General features: G+C 44.2%; 1 protein-coding gene across 4 annotated transcripts in view; it reads right to left on the reverse strand.

Moving 5' to 3' along the window:
* Positions 1-373: 373 nt before the first annotated feature.
* The window catches only part of pisd (phosphatidylserine decarboxylase), a 29,075-nt gene continuing 4,076 nt past the window's right edge, over positions 374-25,372 (reverse strand). For 2 of the 4 annotated variants that reach the window (XM_030341902.1, XM_030341901.1), the window contains 7 exons: positions 24,369-24,535; positions 5,523-5,657; positions 5,258-5,359; positions 4,000-4,132; positions 3,725-3,889; positions 2,054-2,214; positions 374-1,210 (listed from right to left, as the gene is read on the reverse strand). In XM_030341902.1, coding sequence (XP_030197762.1) covers positions 917-1,210; positions 2,054-2,214; positions 3,725-3,889; positions 4,000-4,132; positions 5,258-5,359; positions 5,523-5,657; positions 24,369-24,535 — 1,157 coding nt within the window. In that variant the 3' untranslated portion in view covers positions 374-916. Of the gene's footprint in view, positions 1,211-2,053; positions 2,215-3,724; positions 3,890-3,999; positions 4,133-5,257; positions 5,360-5,522; positions 5,658-10,242; positions 10,394-12,246; positions 12,778-24,368; positions 24,536-25,372 lie in introns of those variants that run through there. The other 2 variants (XM_030341900.1, XM_030341903.1) reach the window with 2 other exon arrangements.

Consider the following 25,372-nt stretch of genomic DNA (forward strand, 5'->3'; position numbering starts at 1 on the left):
TATTTAAAGGGTCAGGAGACCTTTACAAGTGTTATGCGTTTCTGAGCTGATCAGTTTGACACTTTTTAGTCTACAATATTGAATTTTTTCAAAATATTCAGATTTTCTGAGATACTGAATTTTGGGTTTTCCTGCGCTGTAAGCCATAATCATCAAGATGAATAAAAAATAAAGGCTTGAAATGTTTCAGTCTCCCTGAACGATGAGGCGCGAGCACTTTGAACTTGGGTTGTCGTAACTCTCCCCCTCAATGGATCTGGTGCTCCCATGTTGTATGGGTGAGTTGGGGAGGGAGGGGGTGCGGATTGGCTGTGCAGTAAACATCGACTGCTCTTTGTCTTACGCGGCCACAAATAATAAAAGATGCCGGCTCTCAGAGAAAACAGCTCGGTGGACACGGCCCCAACAAGTTTTTATTGTATGTATTTACATATTCATATTTCACAAACAAATAGATTTTAACTTAAACTAAATAAACTAAATACAATTTTGGGATAAAAAAAGAAAAAGAAAAATGAGTCATACTTATTCATGGATATTTTTGGCATTCATGAAAACATTATTAATGACTAACATTCCACCAAAATTATAGCCTTGTGATTGAATCACAATTGACATTGAGGTGAATTATGTCAACACAGAGAACAACAGAAATAAAACATTGAATAAAGAATTCGACCATCATCTTCGTAAGAGGTAAAAATGAACGTGTTCTGAGAGCCGATCAGTATTGAAATACATTGTACTTGCAGATCGGTATTTATATCGGTGTACTTGCAGCAGATTGGTATTTAAATATGTTGTAAAGTAGAAACAAACTAAGCCAAACCCAAAGAAGAAGATGGACTTAATTAACGTCCGGGGAAATTAAGAGAGTTGTTAGACGTTTTGTTGGTGCGTGTTACTTCCCAACCAATCACAGGCTGCCAAGGGGTTGGCCGAAGCGGATTGGCTGGCCCGGTCTCAAGGAGAAGGAGAAGTCAGGCGGAGCTTCGAAGAGAAGGACCACGGTGGAGCCAAGGTTAAACTCTCCTAGAGGCTCCCCCTTCCTCAACGCCAAGCCTATCCCCGGCAGCTCCTCCTGGGAGGCGGCCAGCGGGCTGGAGGGGGAGGCGGCCAGCGGGCTGGAGGGGGAGGCGGCCAACGGGCTGGTGTAGCTGCGGTCATTGTAGGAGCCGGTGGTGTAGCGAGGCGCGTTGGTCTGCAGCTCCTGAGACCGACAGACAGACAGACACTTAATTACTCTAAACGCTATTACGTCCCAATGAGACATTGCCGCGGTAGCTACAAGTCTATAAATATCAAATATTAGTAAAATCTTCGCATGACAAAACCGTAGAGCTGCCGAGGCATAGCCGCCGAAGAGCAAACGGCATCGGCCTCAGGATTCTGGCAGTGGTGACTAGTCTCCACATGCGGTCCTACACCATTCGGGCAGCAATTCATCGGCTGTACCTTTTTTCTTTGAGGATAAACTTGCTAGCCTCAGCTGCACAGTCAAATTTAGAGCAAAGTATTGGCTCTTTAAAAGGTTTATTTTTTGTGATTTGGGACATGGGAGGGACATACAGGGTGTAAATCCAGCACTGAAAACTGTCAATGAGTGTTCTAGAATGCACCACTGGCTAAGCTAAAGTCAGCATTGGCAGGCTAGCTCTCCCAGCAGAGGAACAACACCAGTAGACGTTTTAGAACTATGTCAGAGTGTTTGAGGCTGAATTATTAGATTGCTTCTTTCCTGATAATGTGATTCTAACCAGCAGCAGCGTGGTGGTCGCAGATCAACCCTGTCCCTGATGACTCTTTTACCATGACACTAAGCCGATCCCCACCTCAACATGGCCTCTGATCATGTCCTGGGTTACTTCCCGTAGTCCGGCCTAGGCTGCCCCGTGCTGGTCGCAGGACAGGATGCAAAACCATTTAACCTAGCCCCGACCAGCCCCTCACCTGGTCAATAAGCCCCTCCTCTTTACTTGGTCCATCAACCCGCCCCCTTATCTGGTCGTTAAGCCCCTCCTCCTTACTTGGTGCCTAAACCCCGCCCCCTTACCTGGTCACAGTAGATGCGTATGGAGCCCACGTTGGTGGCTCCCACGGCAACCAATGAGAAGAAGCCGTGCTGCCAGCGGCCGGCTAGCGCCACACGCTCGTTTACACAGAACAGCGAGCGCACACGCCTGGCCACGCTGGGACTCACCGACAGCAGTGGACCTAGAGACAGGACATCATCATATAGACAGTTGATGTCATCCTATTGATGTACATGACATCATCATATAGACAGACATGATATCCTCCTATAGATGTACATGACATCATCATATAGACAGACATGATATCCTCCTATAGATGAACATGACATCATCATAGACAGACATGATATCCTCCTATAGATGTACATGACATCATCATATAGACAGACATGATATCTTCCTATAGCTAGACCACATCCTATAGATTTACATGACATCATATAGACAGACATGACATCCTCCTAGACCACATCCAATAGATGTACATGACATCATCATATAAACAGACATGACATCATCCTATAGCTAGACCAGGGTATCTGCAGGTTTCAGAAAGTCAAATTTAAGACTTTTTAAGACCTTTTTAATACCACCTTGAATGAAATTTAAGACCTAAAATACGCGATGGTGGGGGTTGGCAACAGACGCGAGCAACTTCGGAAACGGACGTCTTCCAGCCAACTGTCCTTGAATTTGCACCTAGCCATTGTCGCAGACTAGCTAGCAAGCACGCAGATAATCGTTTATATATGCAGCTAGCAAGAAAGAAGCCTCTCTACATGTCCTTCCTGAAAAGTCCCACGAAAATAAATAGTCCTGCCCCGAAAAATGTAAGACCTTGAGTTACAGTATTTAACATTTGCCTATGACATTTGTAACGAATTTAAGACTTTTTAAGGCCTTAAATTTAGAAACATGAATTTAAGACTTTTTAAGGATGCGCGGACACCCTGTAGACCACGTCCTATAGACGTACATGTCATCATCATAGACAGACATGATATCCTCCTACAGCTAGACCACGTCCTATAGATGTACATGACATCATCAGATGTCATGATTTACGTTACATTATATAGCTAGAAGTTTGATTGATCCCACATGTTGTAAATCAAGTCGAATATTGTTCATCGATTAATGGATTGTTGTTATTATAAGTTATTTATCAAGTACAAATATTAACTGCTTCTTGTTGCAGTTCATTTTAAATATTTGGTTCATGGATCATTATAAAATGAATAGCTTTTTTGGCATTTCCTATTATTGATTATTATTCCTATTATATATTTTTATAGACTAAATATTGAATTTAACCGAAAAAACTATCTATGGATTATTTTAATGATAATAATAATCATTATTTGCAGCCCTACATATAGATGTACATTTCATCATCATATAGATGAACATTACATCATCATATAGATGACCATTACATCATCATATAGATGAACATTACATCATCATATAGATGACCATTTCATCATCATATAGATGAACATTATATCATCATGTACGTAGATGACCATTTCATCATCATATAGATGACCATTACATCATCATATAGATGAACATTACATCATCATATAGATGACCATTACATCATCATATGGATGAACATTACATCATCATATAGATCGCCCAGGGTCTCTGTCAATTCACGTATGGAGAAAGAGAGAGAGAGATACCGGGGAAGTGTCGGCGGTGCTCGATGGTCCAGTCGGCGGGGGAGTGGAAGCGGTGGTAGTCGCCGGGGGCCAGGTACACCACGCAGTGGTACAGCTGGTTGCCAGGGCTACAAAGGAGCTGTTCCTCGAAGGCCGCCGGGTCTGGCAGAGAGGGGTCGTGGCCTCCTGGAGAGGCGGAGCAAAGACTACACTCAGCTCAAACCGTTAGCAACCATGCAAGTTACTCGGCCGTGTTTGACGTCCAAAGCTAGCCCCTAGCTAGCGCTCGTAGCTACCTGTGTTTGGGGTGGAGCCCCAGGTGATTGGTCCAAGGAAGTCATGCAGCTTGTAGGTAACACCCTTCACCTGCTCCAGCTCTCCGTTCACGACGCGCCCACAATGGAGGACACGCCCATCTGCTGGGCTGATCTACCAAGAGAAAGAGATGGCCATTCAAACCCATACTGACCTCTACCAAGAGAGAGTCGTTCAATCCCATACTGACTCTACCAATAGTCAGACATTCAGTTTCTAACAAGAGAGTCAATCAACCCATACTGACTCTACCAAAAGAGAAAGTCATTCTAACTAGAGCTGGACTGATATATCGGTTTGCCGATCTTATCAGATGATTTTCTTTTATTTGTACAAATGGTGTTGTTTTATCAAGGAAATAACCTCTTAATGAATGCTCTGAAACCTCTAGATAGAGCACCTCCGCCACTCCCAACACTAATAGTTTGACATCATGTCCTGTGTGAAGGTCATTAGCTCCTCCCCATACTACACGTCATTTGTTCCTTCAGCGCATTTGAATGTTGATGTGGCACAAAGCATTGGATATAGATATAAAGATCCTGGTAGAAATAGATATATAGATCATGGTAGATATAGATAGATATATAGATCATGGTAGATAGATATACAAATCATAGATATACATCTCTTTATCTATATATCTATATATATATCATAACATATATATATATATGTATATATATGTATATCCAAATCTATATCTATCTATGATAGATATATAAATATAGATATTGCGAAGGATTGTAGAGATGTATGTACGCATAACATGCCTTATATAACGATCCTTCTGAACGCTTTTAAAATAACATTTACAGACTGAAGTAATCTTTGCTATTGTCATGTTTCTATGGCAAAATGTTCTTATGGCACTTCGCAAGGAATTGTTTGGCTGCCTCTCTCGTAGAGCTTTGCTCCCTTTTCCTCTCCACGGTTTCCCACTAGCCATGTCCTTCTTGCAGTACAGTATGTATGATGCGCCATTGGAATATGATCAATTGATAAGAATTTAGGGGTACACCAAAAGTCAAAGGCCAGGAACCTTAAAGTGCTTATTAGCGAGGTATAGAGTATTGGTCTCACCACACAGGGACAGACCGGTCTAGCTTGCGTACAGCATAATACATATTGTAGATTGTAGTCCCACCACACAGCTAGAGGGACAGACAGGTCTAGCCGGGGTACAGTATAATGCATATTGTAGAGTATAGGACGGTATTGTGTTGTGTATTGTCTCACCACACAGCTAGAGGGACAGACAGGTCTAGTGTGGGGTTTCAGCGGTCGTCTGAAGAACTCTCCCAGGTTACGATAAGAAGCCAGATCCTCCACCTCCGCCTCCTAACACACACACACACACAATATTAGAGCTATATATACCTTCATGTTGACGCTAAAGGTCCAGATATAGAGCCTATAGACATTATTAGAACTATTTATACCTTCATGTTGACGCCAAAGGTCCAGATATAGAGCCTATAGACATTATTAGAACAATTTATACCTTCATGTTGACGCCAAAGGTCCAGATATAGAGCCTATAGACTGGCTTCCTGAGCCATGCTGGGAGCTCAACACGATTCAGACGACCCCACGCCCGCGACACCAGCCGAGTGGGGATGCTGCGGTACAACGCCACCTAGGGGACGGCCAGAGAAACACACTGGATCTAATGTGGCACAACACCACCTACTGGAACACCAGAGAAAGACCCTGAATATAATGTGTGGTCCAACGCTACCTAGGGGATGTCCAGAGAAACACACTGGATATGATGTGTAAAACTAAACATGATACCTACCTACCTAGATACTAGAGATGGGCACTGCCATATTTTTCATTATTCGACTACTAAAAACATATTTTAAGTCGAGCTTGCATGTCATTTTCAAAAAGACTGGTTGGTTTAATTGAACGGGTCTTAGTTAGTTAGTTAGGGATGGTCCTTACGACTCATTTCTCTGAAGGTTAACCAGACTGAAACAAAGAAAATGCCTAGAAATCTATGAAAAGCGACACATTACAATCTGAGAGGCCAAACAGGGTCAGGATAATATATTGTGTGTTTTTATTTTATTTTATACAATATATGCAACAGTGACACCAATTGTTAAAATGGATACTGCAGTCTTAATGCAGAGCATGTGAGAGCTCTGTGCACCGCCCCCCCGACCGGAGGGCCCCGCGGGACAGAGGAGGGCCCTCAACGCACGCTGGAGCCAGACCAGCTGACCGCTACATTGTGTATTTAGATGAGCACAATTGGTATATTTCGACAATGACAAGCGCCGACGAGTCCTATACTATAGGTTGATCAGCTTTGCTATTAATTGATTGTCTTCTTATTATTATAAACCACCTCATAGGGTCTCCGTCATGAAACCCTTCTCTAACCCTTCTCCACCTTTCAAACGCATCCTCAAGATGTAGCCGTGTTTGTCGTGGTAATCTATTGATCAGTATTACAGTTAGTAGCTACAAATTGAACTTTGATACTATGTTTTTATAACAAAATCCTATTTTAAATTAATCTGAAAAGCATTTTTACAATTGCAACTGCTCGGTGAATGTGTGGAAGCACATTCATACATCCATGGTTATTATTCTGCCCATCTAATTAAAACAAGTTTTCAAAATGAAGTCAAGAAGAGATCAAATGACATCAACGGCAGCATGCCTTCCCACAGTGACTGACTGGGCTCGAGAAGGCTGTGGGGAAAGTTGAACCAGAATCGCCTTTGTTTAATAAGTGTGACTACTGTGTACCGTTACTGTGTGCCGAGCCCGCTTGAAAAGATGATTTCGGTAAGTTTTGTGTGTACCCGGGCACGGTTTGTGTGTACCCGGGTACGGTTTGTGCGTACCCGGGCACGGTTTGTGCATACCCGGGTACGGTTTGTGCGTACCCGGGTACGGTTTGTGTGCACCCGGGTACGGTTTGTGTGTACCCGGGTACGGTTTGTGTGTACCCGGGTACGGTTTGTGTACTAGTTTTAGCTTTGTGTGTGCCAGGGTACGGTTTGTGTGTGCCAGGGTACGGTTTGTGCGTGCCAGGGTACGGTTTGTGCGTACCAGGGTACAGTTTGTGCGTACCCGGGTACGGTTTGTGCGTACCCGGGTACGGTTTGTGTACCCGGGTACGGTTTGTGTGCACCCGGGTACGGTTTGTGTGTACCCGGTTACGGTTTGTGTGTACCCGGGTACGGTTTGTGTAGTAGTTTACGCTTTGTGTGTGCCAGGGTACGGTTTGTGTGTACCAGGGTACGGTTTGTGTGTGCCAGGGTACGGTTTGTGCGTGCCAGGGTACGGTTTGTGCGTGCCAGGGTACGGTTTGTGCGTGCCAGGGTACGGTTTGTGCGTGCCAGGGTACGGTTTGTGCCTGCCAGGGTACGGTTTGTGCCTGCCAGGGTACGGTTTGTGCCTGCCAGGGTACGGTTTGTGCGTGCCAGGGTACGGTTTGTGCGTGCCAGGGTACGGTTTGTGCGTACCAGGGTACGCTTTGTGCGTACCAGGGTACGCTTTGTGCGTACCCGGGTACGGTTTGTGCGTACCCGGTTACGGTTTGTGCGTACCAGGTAATGCTTTGTTTGTACCAGGGTACGGTTTGTGCGTACCAGGGTACGGTTTGTGCGTACCAGGTTACGGTTTGTGCGTACAAGGGTACGGTTTGTGTGTAATAGGCAGTGGCGTTGGGTCAATAGAGGGCGCTAGGGCGCCGCCCTCCCGTGAAATATTCACTTTAATATATCTGCCAACTATTAATCAACTATTATCAATACGAAATAAATCAACAAAAAAACATAGCGTTTAACCTTGTTTAATTGTGTGATATACGTGATCACTGCCAGCAACCATTTAAATGCGTCTGAACGTCAATGATTTGGGCTAGGCTAGTTATTGGTAATAAAGCCCTCCTCCAAGTCATGGGCGCCGGCCACGTTGAAGTCAATGTAAGCTTGCCTACTTTTTGCTGTCTATCAAGCTTTTATTGGCGCCAGAAAATTTGCCCTCGGGTCACACCAGTGTGCGCCCCAGGCCAATGGTATCGCTTTTGTTTTTTGTTAACACCACAAGATTGGACAATTCAGCGAATCAATCAAATAGGCTACCTCCCTCAGCAGCATTCATGCAACACAACTACAGGTAGAGAAGGGATATATCGCTAACTAGCAGAGTGTTGTAAGCACTTTCCACCCTTTTCAGTGGAGGAATTGGACTCCCCAAGCAATGTTATACTTAAAAGGAGCAAGTAAGTTACATATTAATTTAGTATTTCGGCCTGTGGCATATAAACAAAATGAAGCAACTGTCCCATATTTCTAACTGCATTTGAAGTAGACATTGAGACCCAGAAAAAATGGACGGTATTGGACAGTAATCATGATTTGCCTCAATATCAGAATAACAACATTGGGTCAAATAGCAATGGCTGGTGGAATGGCCATGAAGTAGGTCTGTATATGCAGTGTAAGCTTGTCCAGGCCCTGCAAGTCGGATGTAGGCTATGAATCTGAATGAATAGTAGGTAAATAGGTAGTGGCCATCCCCACAATGCACCAGAATACAGGAAATGGGGGGGGGGAAACCCCAGACCCCCTGTCTATTACAGTGCCCCACCAACTTTTTTGATCACCAGCCGCCACTGGTACGGTTTGTGTGTACTAGGGTAGGGTTTGTGTGTACTAGGGTAGGGTTTGTGTGTACTAGGGTACACTGTGACTTCCGCTGCATACTTTCTGCGTCAGGTCCCGCCTCACGCTCTACTCAAGTAATCTCACGCGAAGCAAATATTGTACTGCGTTACTTGGCCGAGGTTTCCTCCATTCAAAGTTTGCGCCATTCAAGCCAACTGCGCCGCCTTCTGGACCGGCGGAAAATTGACATGCTGCATTCACATCAACAGACGGTAACATGGTAACCATTTGCCCCCTAGAAGCATCAATCAGACACCCGACAGACCTTGGAACATCCCATTAGGACTTAAGTCATAATCAAAGACACAACGCACAAAATTAGTAAGTGCGCCTTAAAAAATGAGATATATATATATATATATATATATAGATATATATAATGACAGCCAATCCAGTAAAGACAACTAGCCAAACAAAGAGAGACAACTTGCGAACATCAACAGACATGATGGCTAAACCGGAATAGACAAGTAGCCAAACTGCTAGTGCCATGATAGCCAAAACAAGTGAAAACTAGCCAAACTGCTAGTGACTAGTAGCCAAACCACTAGCGACCAGTAGCCGAATCACTAGTGACCGCTAGCCAAACCGCTAGCGACAACTAGCCAAACCGCTAGCGACCGCTAGCTGAACCGCTAGTGACCGCTAGCCGAGCCGCTAGTCACTACTAGCAAAACCGCTAGTGACCACTAGCCAAACCACCGCTAGTCAACACTAGTCAAACCGCTATTAACCACGAGCCAAACCGCTAGTGACCACTAGCAAAACCGCTAGTGACCACGAGCTAAACCGCTAGTCACCCTTAGCCAAACCGCAAGTGACCACTAGCCAAACCACTAGTCACCACTAGCCAAACCGCTAGTGACCACGAGCAAAACCGCTAGTCACCACTAGCCAAAATGCTAGTGACCACGAGCAAAACCGCTAGTCACCACTAGCCAAACCGCTAGTCATCACTAGCCTAACCGCTAGTGACAACTAGCCAAACCGCTAGTCATCACTAGCCTAACCGCTAGTGACAACTAGCCAAATCGCTAGTCACCACTGGCCAAACCGCTAGTCACCACTAGCCAAACCGCTAGTGATAACTAGCAAAACCGCTAGTCACCACTAGCCAAACTGCTAGTGATAACTAGCAAAACCGCTACTCACCACTAGCCAAACCGCTAGTCACCACTTGCAAAACCACTAGTCACCACTAGCCAAACCGCTAGTCACCACTAGCCAAACCACTAGTCACCACTAGAAAAACCGCTAGTCACCACTAGCCAAACCGCTAGTCACCACTAGCCAAACCGCTAGTGATAACTAGCCAAATTGCTAGGGACCACGAGCCAAACCGCTAGTCACCACTAGCCAAACCGCTAGTCACCACTAGCCAAACCGCTAGTCACCACTAGCCAAACGGCTGTTCACCACTAGCCAAACCGCTAGTCACCACGAGCCAAAAGGGAGAGACATGATAGCCAAACCAATTTTGACCACGGCGAGTGACCACTACGTCCCGTCCCCCTGTCGCCTGAGCCTTACCCTGGTTGTCGGGCCCCAGTTGCCGACAGCGCCAGGCTTGCGGAGAGGGGCGTGGCCCAGCGATAAAAAGTAGAGCAGGAATGAGAGGGGCGTGGCACGGCGCCTCAGAGCACCCAGGCGTCTCCTTAAGGCCAGCTGAGGAAACTGCAGCCTGGGGACGAATACATGCGAGTAAGAGAGCGGGAGGAGGAGACGAAGAAAAGAAGGGAGGAGGATAGAGACGAAGTGAGAAAGGATGAACGTAAGGCGAGGAACAGTTAACAATAAGCTTCTCTTGGGGTCAGAACACGCGCTACAGGGTAGCAAATGTAACGGGCAAGCTAGCAAGCAAGCGCTAAAGTGTAGGATATTGATGGCAGGAAGAAGTATATAAGTTACATTGCTAGTGGGTGGGTTCAGCTAGCTAGACCTGGGGGTAGCTAGTGCTATCGGCTATAGCAAGCAGGCAGGGCAGGCATATTGACGGCGGGGAGGGATCAACGAGCTACATGGATAGGTGTGTTTGCTAAAGGATGACATTTGACGGCCGTCAAGCAGACACGTGCTTGAGGACACATCCATGGAGTAGAACCTACTTGAACATAGCTACCGACACAAAGACACAAGGCCAACTCCTGCATGGGAATAATGAGGCTAACGGGCAGCTAAATATAGGTGAGCCCTGCTAACAGCAGCTAACTAAGTTGGGGCAACCTGACCTACTGAGCACACACCTAATCTGCTTACCTTTATAAACAACACACACTCTAAGGGCCATCAGCATGCTGCACGCCCACCCTGGGCAGCTGATCGGGTCAACAAGCCTCTCTACCACTCTCTAAACAGATGCTGTCAGTTTGTCCCCCTTCCACTCTCTCTCTCTCTCTTAACATATGCCATCAACTCTCTAGCAACCTCTCTAAACACATTCTTTCACCATGTCTCTCTATCACTCTCTCACTCAACAGTTTCATCACTGTCTCTCTACCAGTGTCTCTTTGCTAACACATTATTTCACTCTCTCAACAAATATATTGCTATCTCTTTATCCATTCTACCACCATGTCTCTACTACTCTCTCTTTCTCAACACATTCTATCACCATATCTCTACTCTCTCTCTCTCTCTCTCTCTCTCTCTCTCTCTCTCTCTCTCTCTCTCTCTCTCTCTCTCTCTCTCTCTCTCTCTCTCTCTCTCTCTCTCAACACATATCAACATGTCTCACCCACTCTCTCAACACATTCTATCACCATATCTCTACTCTCTCTCTCTCTCTCAACACATATCAACATGTCTCACCCACTCTCTCAACACATTCTATCACCATATCTCTACTCTCTCACTCTTTCTCTCTCTCTCTCTCAACACATATCAACATGTCGCACCCACTCTCTCAACACATTCTATCACCATATCTCTACTCTCTCACTCTCTCTCTCTCTCTCTCTCTCTCTCTCTCTCTCTCTCTCTCTCTCTCTCTCTCTCTCTCTCTCTCTCTCTCAACACATATCAACATGTCTCACCCACTCTCTCTCAACACATTCTATCACCATATCTCTACTCTCTCTCTCTCTCAACACATTATATCACCATATCTCTACTCTCTCTCTCTCTCAACACATTATATCACCATATCTCTACTCTCTCTCTCTCTCAACACATTATATCACCATATCTCTACTCTCTCTCTCTCTCAACACATTATATCACCATATCTCTACTCTCTCTCTCTCTCAACACATTCTATCACCATATCTCTACTCTCTCACTCTCTGTCTCTCAACACATATCAACATGTCTCACCCACTCTCTCTCAACACATTATATCACCATATCTCTACTCTCTCTCTCTCTCAACACATTCTATCACCATATCTCTACTCTCTCTCTCTCTCTCTCTCAACACATTCTATCACCATATTTCTACTCTCTCTCTCTCTCTCTCAACACATTCTATCACCATATCTCTACTCTCTCTCTCTCAACACATTATATCTCTTTCAGTGTATTCCATTTTCTCTCTACCTGAATCGAGCGGCCCTCCGCTCTCTCTCTCGCTCCGTTTTGCTTGTTCGCTCTCCCTCCCCGCCTGACGCCGTTGCCCCAAGCAACACATGCCGGCTCCGGGGTCGCACGCGGTGCAGGTCTTCCCCGTTACCACGACGACCCTGTGGCGACGGCCGACGAAATCTCACCATGACGACGGAGAAGAGGCGGAAGGTAGAGGTAACCTCGGACACATGTTGCCTAAATCCCCTGACTATCAACCTTTAGAAGGTCCAGAGGGTTGAGTCTAAAGGGGGGTTGAGTCTACAGGGTTGAGTCTACAGGGTTGAGTCTACAGGGTTGAGTCTACAGGGGGTTGAGTCAAGAGGAGGGTCAAGTCTAGAGGAGGGTCAAGTCTAGAGGAGGGTCAAGTCTAGAGGAGGGTCAAGTCTAGAGGGTTGAGTCTACAGGGGGTTGAGTCTAGAGAAGGATTTGAAGCCCATCTCTGTCTGTTATAGGTGATGTGTTGTAACGGTAGGAAGGAGAGGAGGGGCTTAATTTCCTCAGTCTCTCTCCCTCTCTCTAAGCCTCTCTCTCTCTCTGAGAGGGATTAGTAGCTAATGCTACGTCAACCGCACTACAGTTCAGTGTCTGGCCATAATGTAATTATAATGTGATGTATATATATGAATTCATAATATTACTACCGTAATATTATAATTCCGAATAATATAAAATACTATAAAATACCTTTTTCTTCTTTTAAAGTTATTATATGTTGTACCACAGCATTATAGGATACTAGATTCAGATTGGTCAACAACGTTCCTGTTCTTTTTGGCAGAGGTGTCCAGCTTTCAATGACTGGACAATATCATTGATGGTGTAAGTAGAATAAACACCCCGTGCTGTGTGTGTGTGTGTGTGTGTGTGTGTGTGTGTGTGTGTGAGTGTGTGTGTGTGTGTGTGTGTGTGTGTGTAAACATATTATTGAATTAACTATTAAGTAGTATTTATTGTTATTGATTATGTAGAATGTGTGTAATAAGCATTATTTATTACGTAGTTTTGAAGTTAATTCTGCAGTTCTTATTATGTGGTTCATGTGTGCTATGTCTGTATACTCGGTTTTTGTGATGAATATAAGGCAAAGGTGGCATGAGCATTTCGAACAATCAGATAAGATCTGGGTAAACATGTGTAAAGACATATCTGGTGGGTGGACACGCACACACGCAAGCACGCACACGCACACACACACACACACCTACAAGTTAGCCTGAACTTGTATTTGTACCTCTTGAACTATTTAAAATGCACACCTCTATAACAAGGTAAAATACACACCTCTGAAACAAGTAAAAATAAACATCTCCAAAACTATTTAATATTTATTCCAAACCAACACACCTCTGAAACTATTGTCAAAGGGTAGCTTTGGGATTTTTCAACATTGACACAAACAAGAGTGCGTTCACACCAAAAGCTGTAAATCGTTTTGAGCGATAAACGCCCATTCACTTTCTATTAGGCATGAGCGATAAAGCGATAGGAGCGATTAAACGCTTGAGCGGTAGCTTTAAAGCTGTAAAGCTGTAAATGAGAGTTGAAAACAGCTCAACTCTAAATTACCGCCAGCCCATCGGAATGTAGATGTCTCTAGCCGGCATGGGTCCCAATAAACATACACGAGAACTTTACTTCCTAGTTCCTACCACACATTTGTTCCTTCATCATGGTGCGTCAGAGAATAATTGCGGCTATTGCATGGCATCGTATTTGACCTGTTACGTATTTTAGGAACACAAGCTGTATTTCCCTCACTTAACCAATAGGGGGTAGGACCAAATATATAAGCCGTAAATACTACACATAGCCACAAGGGAAAGCAGGACATTACTGAAGGCTGCAATAGATACTTTAATCACAGAGGGCAGCATCACAGACCAGGCGAGGAAAACCGAGGATTACGTCACACCGGTTCCTCTCCAAGTCTTCCGGTCCTCGCTGAGTCCATAAAGAAGACCACCTGGCCACGAAAACTTTAGAACTCTCCCGGCAGCGATTACCATACGTGGGTTTGTGGTTAGGATCAGCTAGGAGAACACTCTCGCACGTGCTAAGGCACATCTCCAATCTCTCTTTACTTCAGAGCATCAGTTTACCATACCGAAAATACTTTATACAAATAAAGTCTCGTTAAAGCTATTCCTTTGGATTCGACCCCTCTTTCCAAGAAGTACATTGCAATTTGGTGACCCCGACGTGATTTGAACACGCAACCTTCTGATTTTAAGAATCTAAGCTACCCACACATAGACCCAATGAAGCACGACCAAACATATAAGCCGTAAATACTATACATAGCCACTAGGGGAGCAAGACCTTATTGAAAGCGGCTCCACCACAGAAGGCATCACCTGAAGAAGTCGAAGCCACCACGCCCACTAGGCCACGCCCACTTGACGGTCCCTTACCTGTGCACACTACCAGAAGGGGCCAGAGATTTTCAGCGACATCCGCGAGGGGACATGGGCCTTTGCCCATGTCCCGTAGTAGCCAGAGTTATTATCTCTCACTCGTGTTAGATACAATTCCCTCCGTATAGCTTCAGTTACCATACCGAAACATGCCGACGACTTTATAATAAATGAAGTGAGTTAAAGCAACCCGGGATTGGACAACTTTCTTCGAGAATATGCAATAGATGGTGACCACCGACGTTTGGAAGAAAGTCCCTAGAATCCCGGCGGGCGCGACGCTAAAACAACTTCAACAGGCCACACACGTCTGAGGTAAGTATAAATCATTGTTTTAAAGATTAAATCTGAAATAGGATTGGTTATAAGAACACTTAGGTGTAAGTTTGTTTTAGCCACCAAAGATGCTGCTGCAGAGGCCTAGCATAACAGCACGTGTAGATCAACGGTTGCAGGGAACTCTGAAAACCCAACCTCCCCCCTTCATAACATTTGAGTTGTTTTGAGTACTCGTCGTTAACGATCATTCTTGGTAGGCTACTGGTTGAGAGGTGAAGCCCTCCACTATCGGTCTCTGTATAGATCGGGCCAAAATAGTATATTAACAAGAGTTATCTTTAACTTCTCCGCTGAGGCCGGCATGGTCTGCGTCCACCATAGCGGACGTTCGGAGTGTATACTATCTTATCTGCCGATCCGCTAAATGCCACCCAAGACTGCATGCTTCATTTTACATTCAAGTCTATTGGTATTTTGTTATTAAAGACGATGAATTATTAAGGTAAAATACCCCCTGACCCCCTAGACACGTGAAGTCTCTCCCCCCCCCCCCCACCCCACCCTCTCTCTCTCCCTCTTCTACCCCCCCCCCCCCTCTCCCCATCCCTTTGTTCACCTGGGCGCTCCTGGCTGTTGGATAAGGCAATGGTAGCCTGCACAAAGGGACCCCCGGTGTGTTATGTCTGTCTGTCTCTGTCTCTGTCTGTCTCTGTGTCTGTCTGTACCTCAGGTAATACGTGGGAGAAGTAGTACCTGTGTTTTTTGTTTTATATGATGAATGTCTCGAAGTTAAGCCGAGACCATCATAAGGTAATTGGTGAATGTCTCGAAGTTAATCCGAGACCATCATAAGGTAAATAGTGAAAGCGCCGAAGTTAAGCCGGGCCACTATAAGGTTTATTTATTACCGGCCACAAACTTCCAAACTCTTTACGGTGGGGGGAGGAAAGGTCAGGTTTTTAACGTTAATCTAGCTTAGTTGCATATTAAAACGGAGGCTTGGCCAAGGAGTTCAAATTGGATTGATTCCTCCCGGTTCATTTCAAATCTAATGTGCAATTTTGATTAGTATACAACGCAGCCGTAGAGTGTAACCACGTGGTGTTAAAGAGACGGCGCGTCTTCGTGACGTGGGTTTCCTTTGTCCAGACGTCCGCCATCTTGGGTCTTGCAGAGACCAAGAGCAGCGGGGAGCCTAACTACAGTGTTACATTCTCTCCCACCCTCCCTCTCTCTCCTCCCCCCCCCTCTCTCTCCCTCCTCCTCCCCCCCCCACTCTCTCCCCCTCCACCCCCCCCCCCTCTCCCTCCCCCCCCTCTCCACCCCCCCCCCCCTCTCCCTAGAAGATCCTATCGTGAAACCCCCCCACTCCCTTTGTCCCAGTTTTCACAGGTCCAGTAGTCAGACCCCCCCCCCCCCCCCCATCCCCCTGTCCACAGGTCCAGTCGTCGGATCCTCCCCTCCCCGCCCTTTGTCCCTGCAAACATTCTCTTCCCCTACCCTTCCTTATTCATATTGCTTAAAGAAGATTGGGAACGGTGGGACGGGGGCTTCGATTTAACTAACAATAGAGAGGCAAGTGGCCTCGCTGTTGTTGGTTGGGTTGAGGTTCTTGGTTGGGTTGAGGGGGCAGGGGGAAGTTCTTTCTTCCCCTTGCCCCCTCCCACCCTCACACCTAGCCATGTGTTGGAGGCAGGATGTAAATTTAGTGTTTACATATTTGAGGGTCTGTGTGTCTAGGTGCTGAAATACAGAGAGCCACTCCCTAGTTGATATCGGCAAAACATGCAAATGTTTGTGTGGGTTGTAATCAATGTTTTTTGATTCACCAACATTAATAGTTTAAACGATCTGTAAATGTTCACATTTGTACTAAATTTGTTCTTCCTCTTCAGGCCTTTGCAACCCAAGCAGTGATGGATGCCCGGCATTCATGGTTTTAACCGGTGCCCAAGGCGGGAGTTAGCTCAACTGCTGTAGTTCAATTACAATAACATTTGTTTCATCCGATAACTTCTGAATTTTTCTTTTAGGTTCAGTTTTTGTTTTGTTTATAGAATATCACCATATATTTGATACCCAGATGTGCATAATTGTTGTAGGTTTGGATGACTCTTTGTTCTGCCTAGTTTAGACGGTTTTGATTGACCTAGCTCAAGATTCACCGGGTGTCAGACGTAGGATTGTGGCACTTCCTGGGAGCCTCCTCCAAGCCACACGTTAATCGACTAATCGTTCCTGCAGTGTTCTGAGGTGGTAACGATGGGGCTCATGGGGAGGCCCCGGGAGAGTTGTCATTCGCGGGCTCACACGGGGAGAAATCGGGTAGGTCGGTAAGTCAGAAGGTTGAATTAATGTATCGATTTGATGTTGACCAACAAAAAACTAGATAATTATAATAATAAATACTGTTCATGTAATGGTATAGTTAGGTCTGGGACCTGCGTAGCTAAAAAAACTGTTTTGGAAATAGTAATGAACGTGTCCGGGACATGTGTAGCTATAAAATAAGTAAAGATAAAACTGAGTTTTACTTTACTTCACTTTGCTAAGACATATTCACGTTTGATGTGGTATGCAGAAAGTGGCGCAATAGGATATTGTGCAGAGAATAAGGCGTATTCACGTTTGATGTGGTATGCGATGTACAGAGGAGTGAATCAAAGTGTGGACAACATCAAATGCGAGCAATAGGTAGAATAAATGAAGATTAGGTCATCCAATATACATAGTTAGTGTAGGACAATCGGGTAGTATGATGAAGGTAACTGTTATTATGAGATACGGTTAACACAGAAGTGATATTGAACATGCAAATTTTAACATTGTTAATTCCCTTTTACATCTTTTTGGTTATAGCAACTTGGTTGAACTACGGTGTTGTTAACTTTGGTTGTCATTTAATGCGCATGGCTGAAGCAATGCGCAAGGAGGGATGTAGTGTGAAATTAAATCAAAGTAGATACTGTAAAACAATTAGAATTAGAATTCATGGAAATATGTTTTTGAACAACTAACTGCTGTACATGAGTTTGTATTTCTGCAATAGAAACAAAAGTTCCAGAACCAGATGCAGACACACCCGGAGCCTACAAACTACCACCGCCGAGCAAGGACTAACAGTCACATGAGGAGATCAAATAACAGGAGGATTTGAATCGGTTCTGTTTTGGTTGTCCACCATTAGAAACAAATTTTAAAACAACCATATCAGACTATGTTTGTTCTGAATCGCTGCATACAGTTGATCTTTGAGACGGTTGTTTTACAGGCCACCTGTTACTGACACGACGACGACGGAGAACCTGTTTGGAGGCTCCCATGATGTAGGAGTAACCTCTCTGAGTTGAGCCCTTGACAAGGAGGGACGAGTCTTGGGTTCATGAATTACAGGCCCGACGGCGACAGAAGAAACAATGGCTACGATAATAACAACGCCCAAAACCACCCACATGCAACAGCGAACCAATGCACGAAGATCACCTGAACCACCCGAATCCATGCTAGGCTATCAATAATCTTGAATTTTTAAAAAATTGTATTATGACTACCAATTTTTACTTTACTTTTGCACATGATGAAAATTGTATGACCTTGTAGCACATGACCAAGAGTATTAGCTCAGGATTTCTATTGATAGTTTTGTTTGTGTGCTGTTTGGCCATGTGATTGTATGATAACAAGATTCATGTTCATTGTTGTATTGTTAAATAATGACCTGTATTTCCAATGGGACCCACAAGGTGAATGCCGTCTCAGTATTATGGGGGCGCGTAGTGGTTTTTCTCTATTCGATAGAGTTGTTTCCACTCCGGTTGATGGTGTTGATGATTGATCCTAATTTGACTATGTTTTCGGTGTGGTAAATGGTGTTTTTGATTTAAAATATTATTGTATGGTCATCTAAGATGACCAAGGAGGGATTGTTACGTATTTTAAGAATCTTTAAGCTACCCACACATAGACCCAATGAAGCACGACCAAACATATAAGCCGTAAATACTATACATAGCCACTAGGGGAGCAAGACCTTATTGAAAGCGGCTCCACCACAGAAGGCATCACCTGAAGAAGTCGAAGCCACCACGCCCACTAGGCCACGCCCACTTGACGGTCCCTTACCTGTGCACACTACCAGAAGGGGCCAGAGATTTTCAGCGACACCCGCGAGGGGACATGGGCGTTTGCCCATGTCCCGTAGTAGCCAGAGTTATTATCTCTCACTCGTGTTAGATACAATTCCCTCCGTATAGCTTCAGTTACCATACCGAAACATGCCGACGACTTTATAATAAATGAAGTGAGTTAAAGCAACCCGGGATTGGACAACTTTCTTCGAGAATATGCAATAGACCCCAGATTGCATAGCCAACGTGGTCTTATTATAGCCCGATCATTAACTAAAAAACACATAGAAAGAATAAAGCATCCAGCATATGATTTCAACAATGTATGAGGGCATATGCAATCCGCATTACTAAACAGGGATGGTCGCACAGTGGAATGCGGATGGAAACCAGCGGACGAGTGGTGGGTGGAGATGTGCGCGCATTTCAGAAGCAGGGAGATACCGCACAAAAAAATATTTCTAATGTGTCAGTTTGCCGTGTGTCTGCCTGGCACAAATGCTCCCGGTGAGCGGATCTTTTCCATAATAAACAATACCACCCACACACACACACACACACGCACGCACGCACGCACGCACGCGCGCGCGCGCACACACACACACACACACACACACACACACACACACACACACAAGCGATCAACTAAGCTATAATCTAGCATATAAGCAATCGCTCCATTAATTTGTTATTCAGTGTTTCATGTATTTATGCTTATTATACTTTTTATATTGACCAAACTTATGACTATCTTGTGTTTTTGTGGCTCGGCATCAGCAGCAGCACTTGCCTCAACTACGAGCGTGCAGGCAAAAAGCGCGGCTCCTTTAAATGGAAAAGCAAAATCGCAAGAGCGATGGAGCAGTAAATATTTTGGACAACGATGCGTTTTGAGCTATTCTGCGAGTTTGCATCTTAGCTTTTGGTGTGGAACGTACAGTACCCCAAATCGACAATCATCCTTTCATTGGTCCAGTATTGAGCAAGAACGCTGCTGCCGTTACCTGCTAAACGGGCTTCACTGTAATCCTTTGAGTAATAGCCCCGTCAATGTACCACCTCTAAAAAAATGAAAAAAACGTCAGACGTCGACATTTTTCTCTTAAACATACAATTATGGTGTGGATAAAAATATTTCAATTCAAACCTCTAAAAGCATGTAAAGTTCAGTAGTAACAGAACCAGCAACCACTATACACAGTGTTTCCCCCAGCACTGTATGGTTAAACCTTAACAACAGTAGGGCCCCGCCTTAACTACCAATGTATAAAAAATATATATATAATAATAATAATAATAATAATAAATATTTTTAAATTATTATGCAATAACAAAGTACAAAACTCTCGTAGGGAAAGAAAACATACTTCCCACAAGTACAAAAAATAAAGATAAATAATGCATCGGTAATACTGTTCAAAACAATAGTCGTCCCATAAAGCATTTTGAATGGAATCAAAACGGCATCAGGTGGTTTTATATATTATTGCGAACTAAAACCCTGCCAGTGCCCACAGAGCTGTTTAAGTATATTTCCCTCCGTTTATCTGGTTTGTTCCTCTTTTTGATTGACAAGGCTCAGAGCATTCAACAGCATAAAAAGTAGCTTGCATGTCTCCCTTACATTAATTCTTTCAAAAAACAAGGGTGGACTCCTGATCCAAGCGACCAGCATCTCATCCTTGTTAAAGTAAAAGAAAGGAAAGTAGTTGTTTTTCTTGGAGATAGGCAATAGGATCAGTGTCACTATTGAATTTGGTGCCCTGATGGAGCGCACTGAAAGAATCAAAGGACCGGCAATGGACGGCAACGTGGCATATTTCCCTTTTTGGTCAGGAATTGAATGATTCATGTTTTGGCTGGTTAGTGTTCATTGGAGTTTAAACCATGTTTGAAAACATATTTTTGGGATTGAAGCACAGGGATTAGAGGTCTTCGCCCTGCAGTATTCTCACAGCATGAACATACGCCGTGCAATAGGCTCACATTCTAATGTTGTTTTCTCAGCCTATTAACAAAGTATTGTTGTGTTTTTCATGAGGACTGAGTGGGTACTTACTATCCATCTGAGACGACATTGGGAACTAGGGTCCAAGTGCAGGCGCACAATGTGCCGCATCGTGTTTATAGGATGGTTCAAACTAGGGATGGGCAATGATCGTTGAATAGTCTGAGTCATGTAGAATATCGAATAATGAATGTGACTATCGCTATTGTCACGACCCTAACGAGGGGAGCTTAACAAGCTCATTGACAACACCTGAGCTGGGCTTATTTAAGTAGACCTGTGAGCCCAGTGTCGGGGTGGTTCTCGTTTGGGAGGCACCACTTATTGTTTGTTCCTTTGGTCTTTTGGTTTAGTTGTATCCTAGGTATGTTTACACCTGACAACACTACACCCATACACTTTTACGTACACACACACTTACATCACTGACTAGATTGAATACACACGCCATACCTTATGTTATGTTATATTCACTTGTTTATAATAAATCTCTTTGTTAAACTCAGTCAATTGTGTGCGTCTCCCCTCTTTGCCACAACCGCCACGGTCGGTTTGTGACACTATTTATTACACGGCTCTTCTCAATGCTGTTGAACGCTCCGTTCACTTGCATAGGCCTTCACAACTTCCCGTGGTGAATCATTTTTTGATAATTCACCGTTGCTAAGCATATAATGACCACTGTCAAGGAAGTATATTTTTCACTTTCTATCGTATCAGTCCAGAAGTAGTCCGGTAACTTATCAACCCGAGCCAAAACGTCTTTGGCAGACTATCAACACTACGAATGCTGGTAACAAATAAATTGTAAAAAGGCACACTGTGTGAAGTTATTTTTTTGGCCATAGTTTCCATATGCTAAAGACGTGTCTAGTTCACCGTCATGCAGGCTGTGTTCAGTCAAATAAATAGCGATCTGTTTTCGGCGCATTTAGGCCTATCTGCCTAAGCCCACGTTGAAATAATTTTGATGTTGAATGTTGATGGCGCAGTTGTTGAAATAAACAGATTGATTTCATACAAATCATAAAAGCCTCCCCCTGTGTCATTGTGTGTGCATGTATACGAGGTGCGTTTGTGCGTGCAGGGTTCTTGAGCGGCTATCGAATGGTATTTTTGCCAGAAATGCATATCCCTAGTTCAAACTGAGCACAGGGGACACTCCGGTCCCTTTCAGTAGCATTGTACGGACAGTTATGTAATTTTAGTTTTTGTTAAGGAATTGTACCATCAAGGTTTTTGTTGTGGTTTGATTGAATAAAGTTTGAAAAGGTCAATTAGCGCGAGTCACGGTTATAAGGCAAAACATACCGAGAACGTCTGAGAACCCTTTCACAGACATACACCTCCTCTCGGCAGGCCGTGTTGCTAGATGCGTGCTCATGTATACGCTTCAAGGATGTACAATAAGAACGATACGTTTAGTCCAGGGGCAGTCTGCTGTCAGAACCTCTGTTTTAACATGCTTGATGAAGGTTTCCATATTGTATCGGCAATAATTGGCTACATGACGAGTCTGAGCCTTCAGTCGAAGGAACGCCTCAACTACACCCTCCAATCCATGCACAGCCTATTGGAGTACAGATGGAGGCAGATATCAAGGCCCCCTACGAAAATCTCCCTTCCTTATTCTAGCCACTCCTACTCAGACATCTCCTAAGTACCAACAGACCAAGGTTGGGGAACGTTGAGATCCTTGTCTGACATCTAGTGATCAAACACGGAATCAAAAGAAGTTAGGTAGTCGAGCGTTAACATAAGACATCATAGATTATTATGTAAGCGCTTTTCATGGTACACAAAGATACTTTACATTTGAGACAAGATATACAGATATATCTTAATGAATTAGAATATTGTGGAAAAGTTCCTTCATTTCAATAATTCGATTTAAAAAGTGAAACTCATTATATAGATTCATCACATCCAAAGTGAAATATTTCAAGCCTTTATCTGTATTAATCTTGATTATGGCTTAAACTTCATGACAACTCAAAATTGTGTATCTCAGAATCGGCCTTCTGAAAAGTATGTTCTTGTATATGCAGTCAGTACTTGTTTGGGCTCCTTTTGCATGAATTACAGCATCAATGCGGAGTGGCACAGAGTCGATCAGCCTGTGGCCCTGCTGAGGTGTTATGGAAGCCTAGGTTGCTTCGATAACGGCCTTCAGCTCGTCTGCATTGTTGGGTCTTGTGTCACTCATCATCCTCTTGACATTACCCCATACATTTTCTATGGGGCTCAGGGTTTGAACCAGGTATTGGTACTTTTGCTGGTGTGGGCACTGGGCAGGTGCAAAGTCCTGCTGTAAAATAAAATCAGCATCTCCATAAAGCTTGAAAGCAGAAGGAAGCATGAAGTGCTCTTAAACGTCATGGTAGACTGCTGCGTTGGCTTTGGAACACGATGACGTGGCTCCCCAGATCCTCACGGACTGTTAACTTCCCACTGGACAAGCAACTTGGATTCTGTCCCTCTCCATTCTTCTTTCAGACTCTGGGACCTTGATTTCCAAATGAAATCGGTGAAAGACCACTGAACGACAGAGACAGTTCTCCTAGCCTAGGTAAGATGCTTTTGACGTCGTCTCTGGTTCAGGAGAGGCTTCACAAGAGGAATGAGACAGTTGTTGTAGCCCATGTCCTGAATATGTCGTGTGGTTGCTTTTGATGCACTGACTCCTGCCTCAGTCCAGTCCTTGTGAAGCTCCCACACATTTTAGAATAGCCATTGCTTGACAATCCTATCGGGGCAGTGGTTATACCTGTTGCTTCTGAACCTTTTCCTACAACACTTTCTCCTTCCACTCAGCTTTCTATGAATTTGCTTGGATACAGCTCTCTGTGAACAGCCATGTTCTTTAGCGATGACCTTTTGAGGCTGAGCCTCCTTGTGGAGGGTTTCAGTGACTGTGTTCTGCAGATACTGAACTGAAATACTGAATTTTGGGTTTTCATGAGATGTAAGCCAGAATCATCAAGATTAATACAAATAAAAGGCTTGAAATACCTCACTTTGGATGTAATTAATCTATTTTATGAATTAGTTTAATCTTATATTGAATTTAAATGAATTAACTTTCCGAAATATTCTAATGTAGATGCACCTGTATATAGCAAATTAGTAAGCATTTTAGGTTGGATGAAATCACACACACACACACACACACACACACACACACACACACACACACACACACACACACACACACACACACACACACACACACACACACACGTACATTAATTGTGTCTATATACAAACCTGATTATCGCTGGCAAGAGGGGGCGGAGCCTCTATCCCAAGCTCTGCCAATCGGCGGTCCTGGTAACGGCCATATTGGTCATAACCAAGGTAGCCCGTACCTGAGAAAACCAGCAGGGGGAGGAGTCGGGAGCGGGCCTGCAGGAAGTGGGGAGCAGGGGCTCTTCCTACCAGGAAGAAAAGAATAGTAGAGGACAAGTCCTTCAGGCATTCAGCTCTATGGTGACATGACATCGAGCCCTATCCTTACCTCACACTCATCTATATCCTTACTTCCTTATCAGCCCTATGCTAACATCCCTATCAGCCTCAAGATGACCTCACAATCAGCCTTCTGATGACCTCACAATCAGCCTCATGATGACCTCACAATCAGCCTCACGATGACCTCACAATCAGCCTCATGATGACCTCACAATCAACCCTGTGCAAACCTCGAAGCTCTATGCTAACCTTGATTCTAGCAAACATTGAATTAGGGGTGAGGTTAGAGGGTTAGGGTGCAATGGTTAGTTCAAAGCAGGAGTTTCAAACTGGTAGCCCGTGGGTTGTTGAATCGGACCCTGGGGGCAATATTTAAGAAACATCTACAAAATATGTAGGATATCTATTTTTGCAAAACAAAAGAAAAATAGGAATATGAAATGGATAGATATCCACCCAAGTCATTCCCAAAATAACTTAAGTGGAGCTAGACACCCAATAGGCCCCAAATAAATCAGAAGGTAAGAACAGCCAACTCCTTACTTCAACTAAGATGTTCCTTTCTAATTGTAGAAAGCCATTTTTCAAAATGATTGTAAGAATAAATATTTAGTCAGTGAATGGATGCCCAACATGCTTAGCGTGCACACATCAAGTAGCAGTTACAAATTATATATTCACCACCAGAACGATACTATAACGATCTATCCCTCTCGGCCTGTTGTCTATCGGTCCTGTCAGTTGGTTAATCAACCGAAAATGGTGGGACTGTCAGCTGATATGTTGCACCTGTGATGAAA

This window comes from Gadus morhua, chromosome 19 (assembly GCF_902167405.1).
Source record: "Gadus morhua chromosome 19, gadMor3.0, whole genome shotgun sequence".
Lineage (NCBI taxonomy): Eukaryota > Metazoa > Chordata > Actinopteri > Gadiformes > Gadidae > Gadus > Gadus morhua.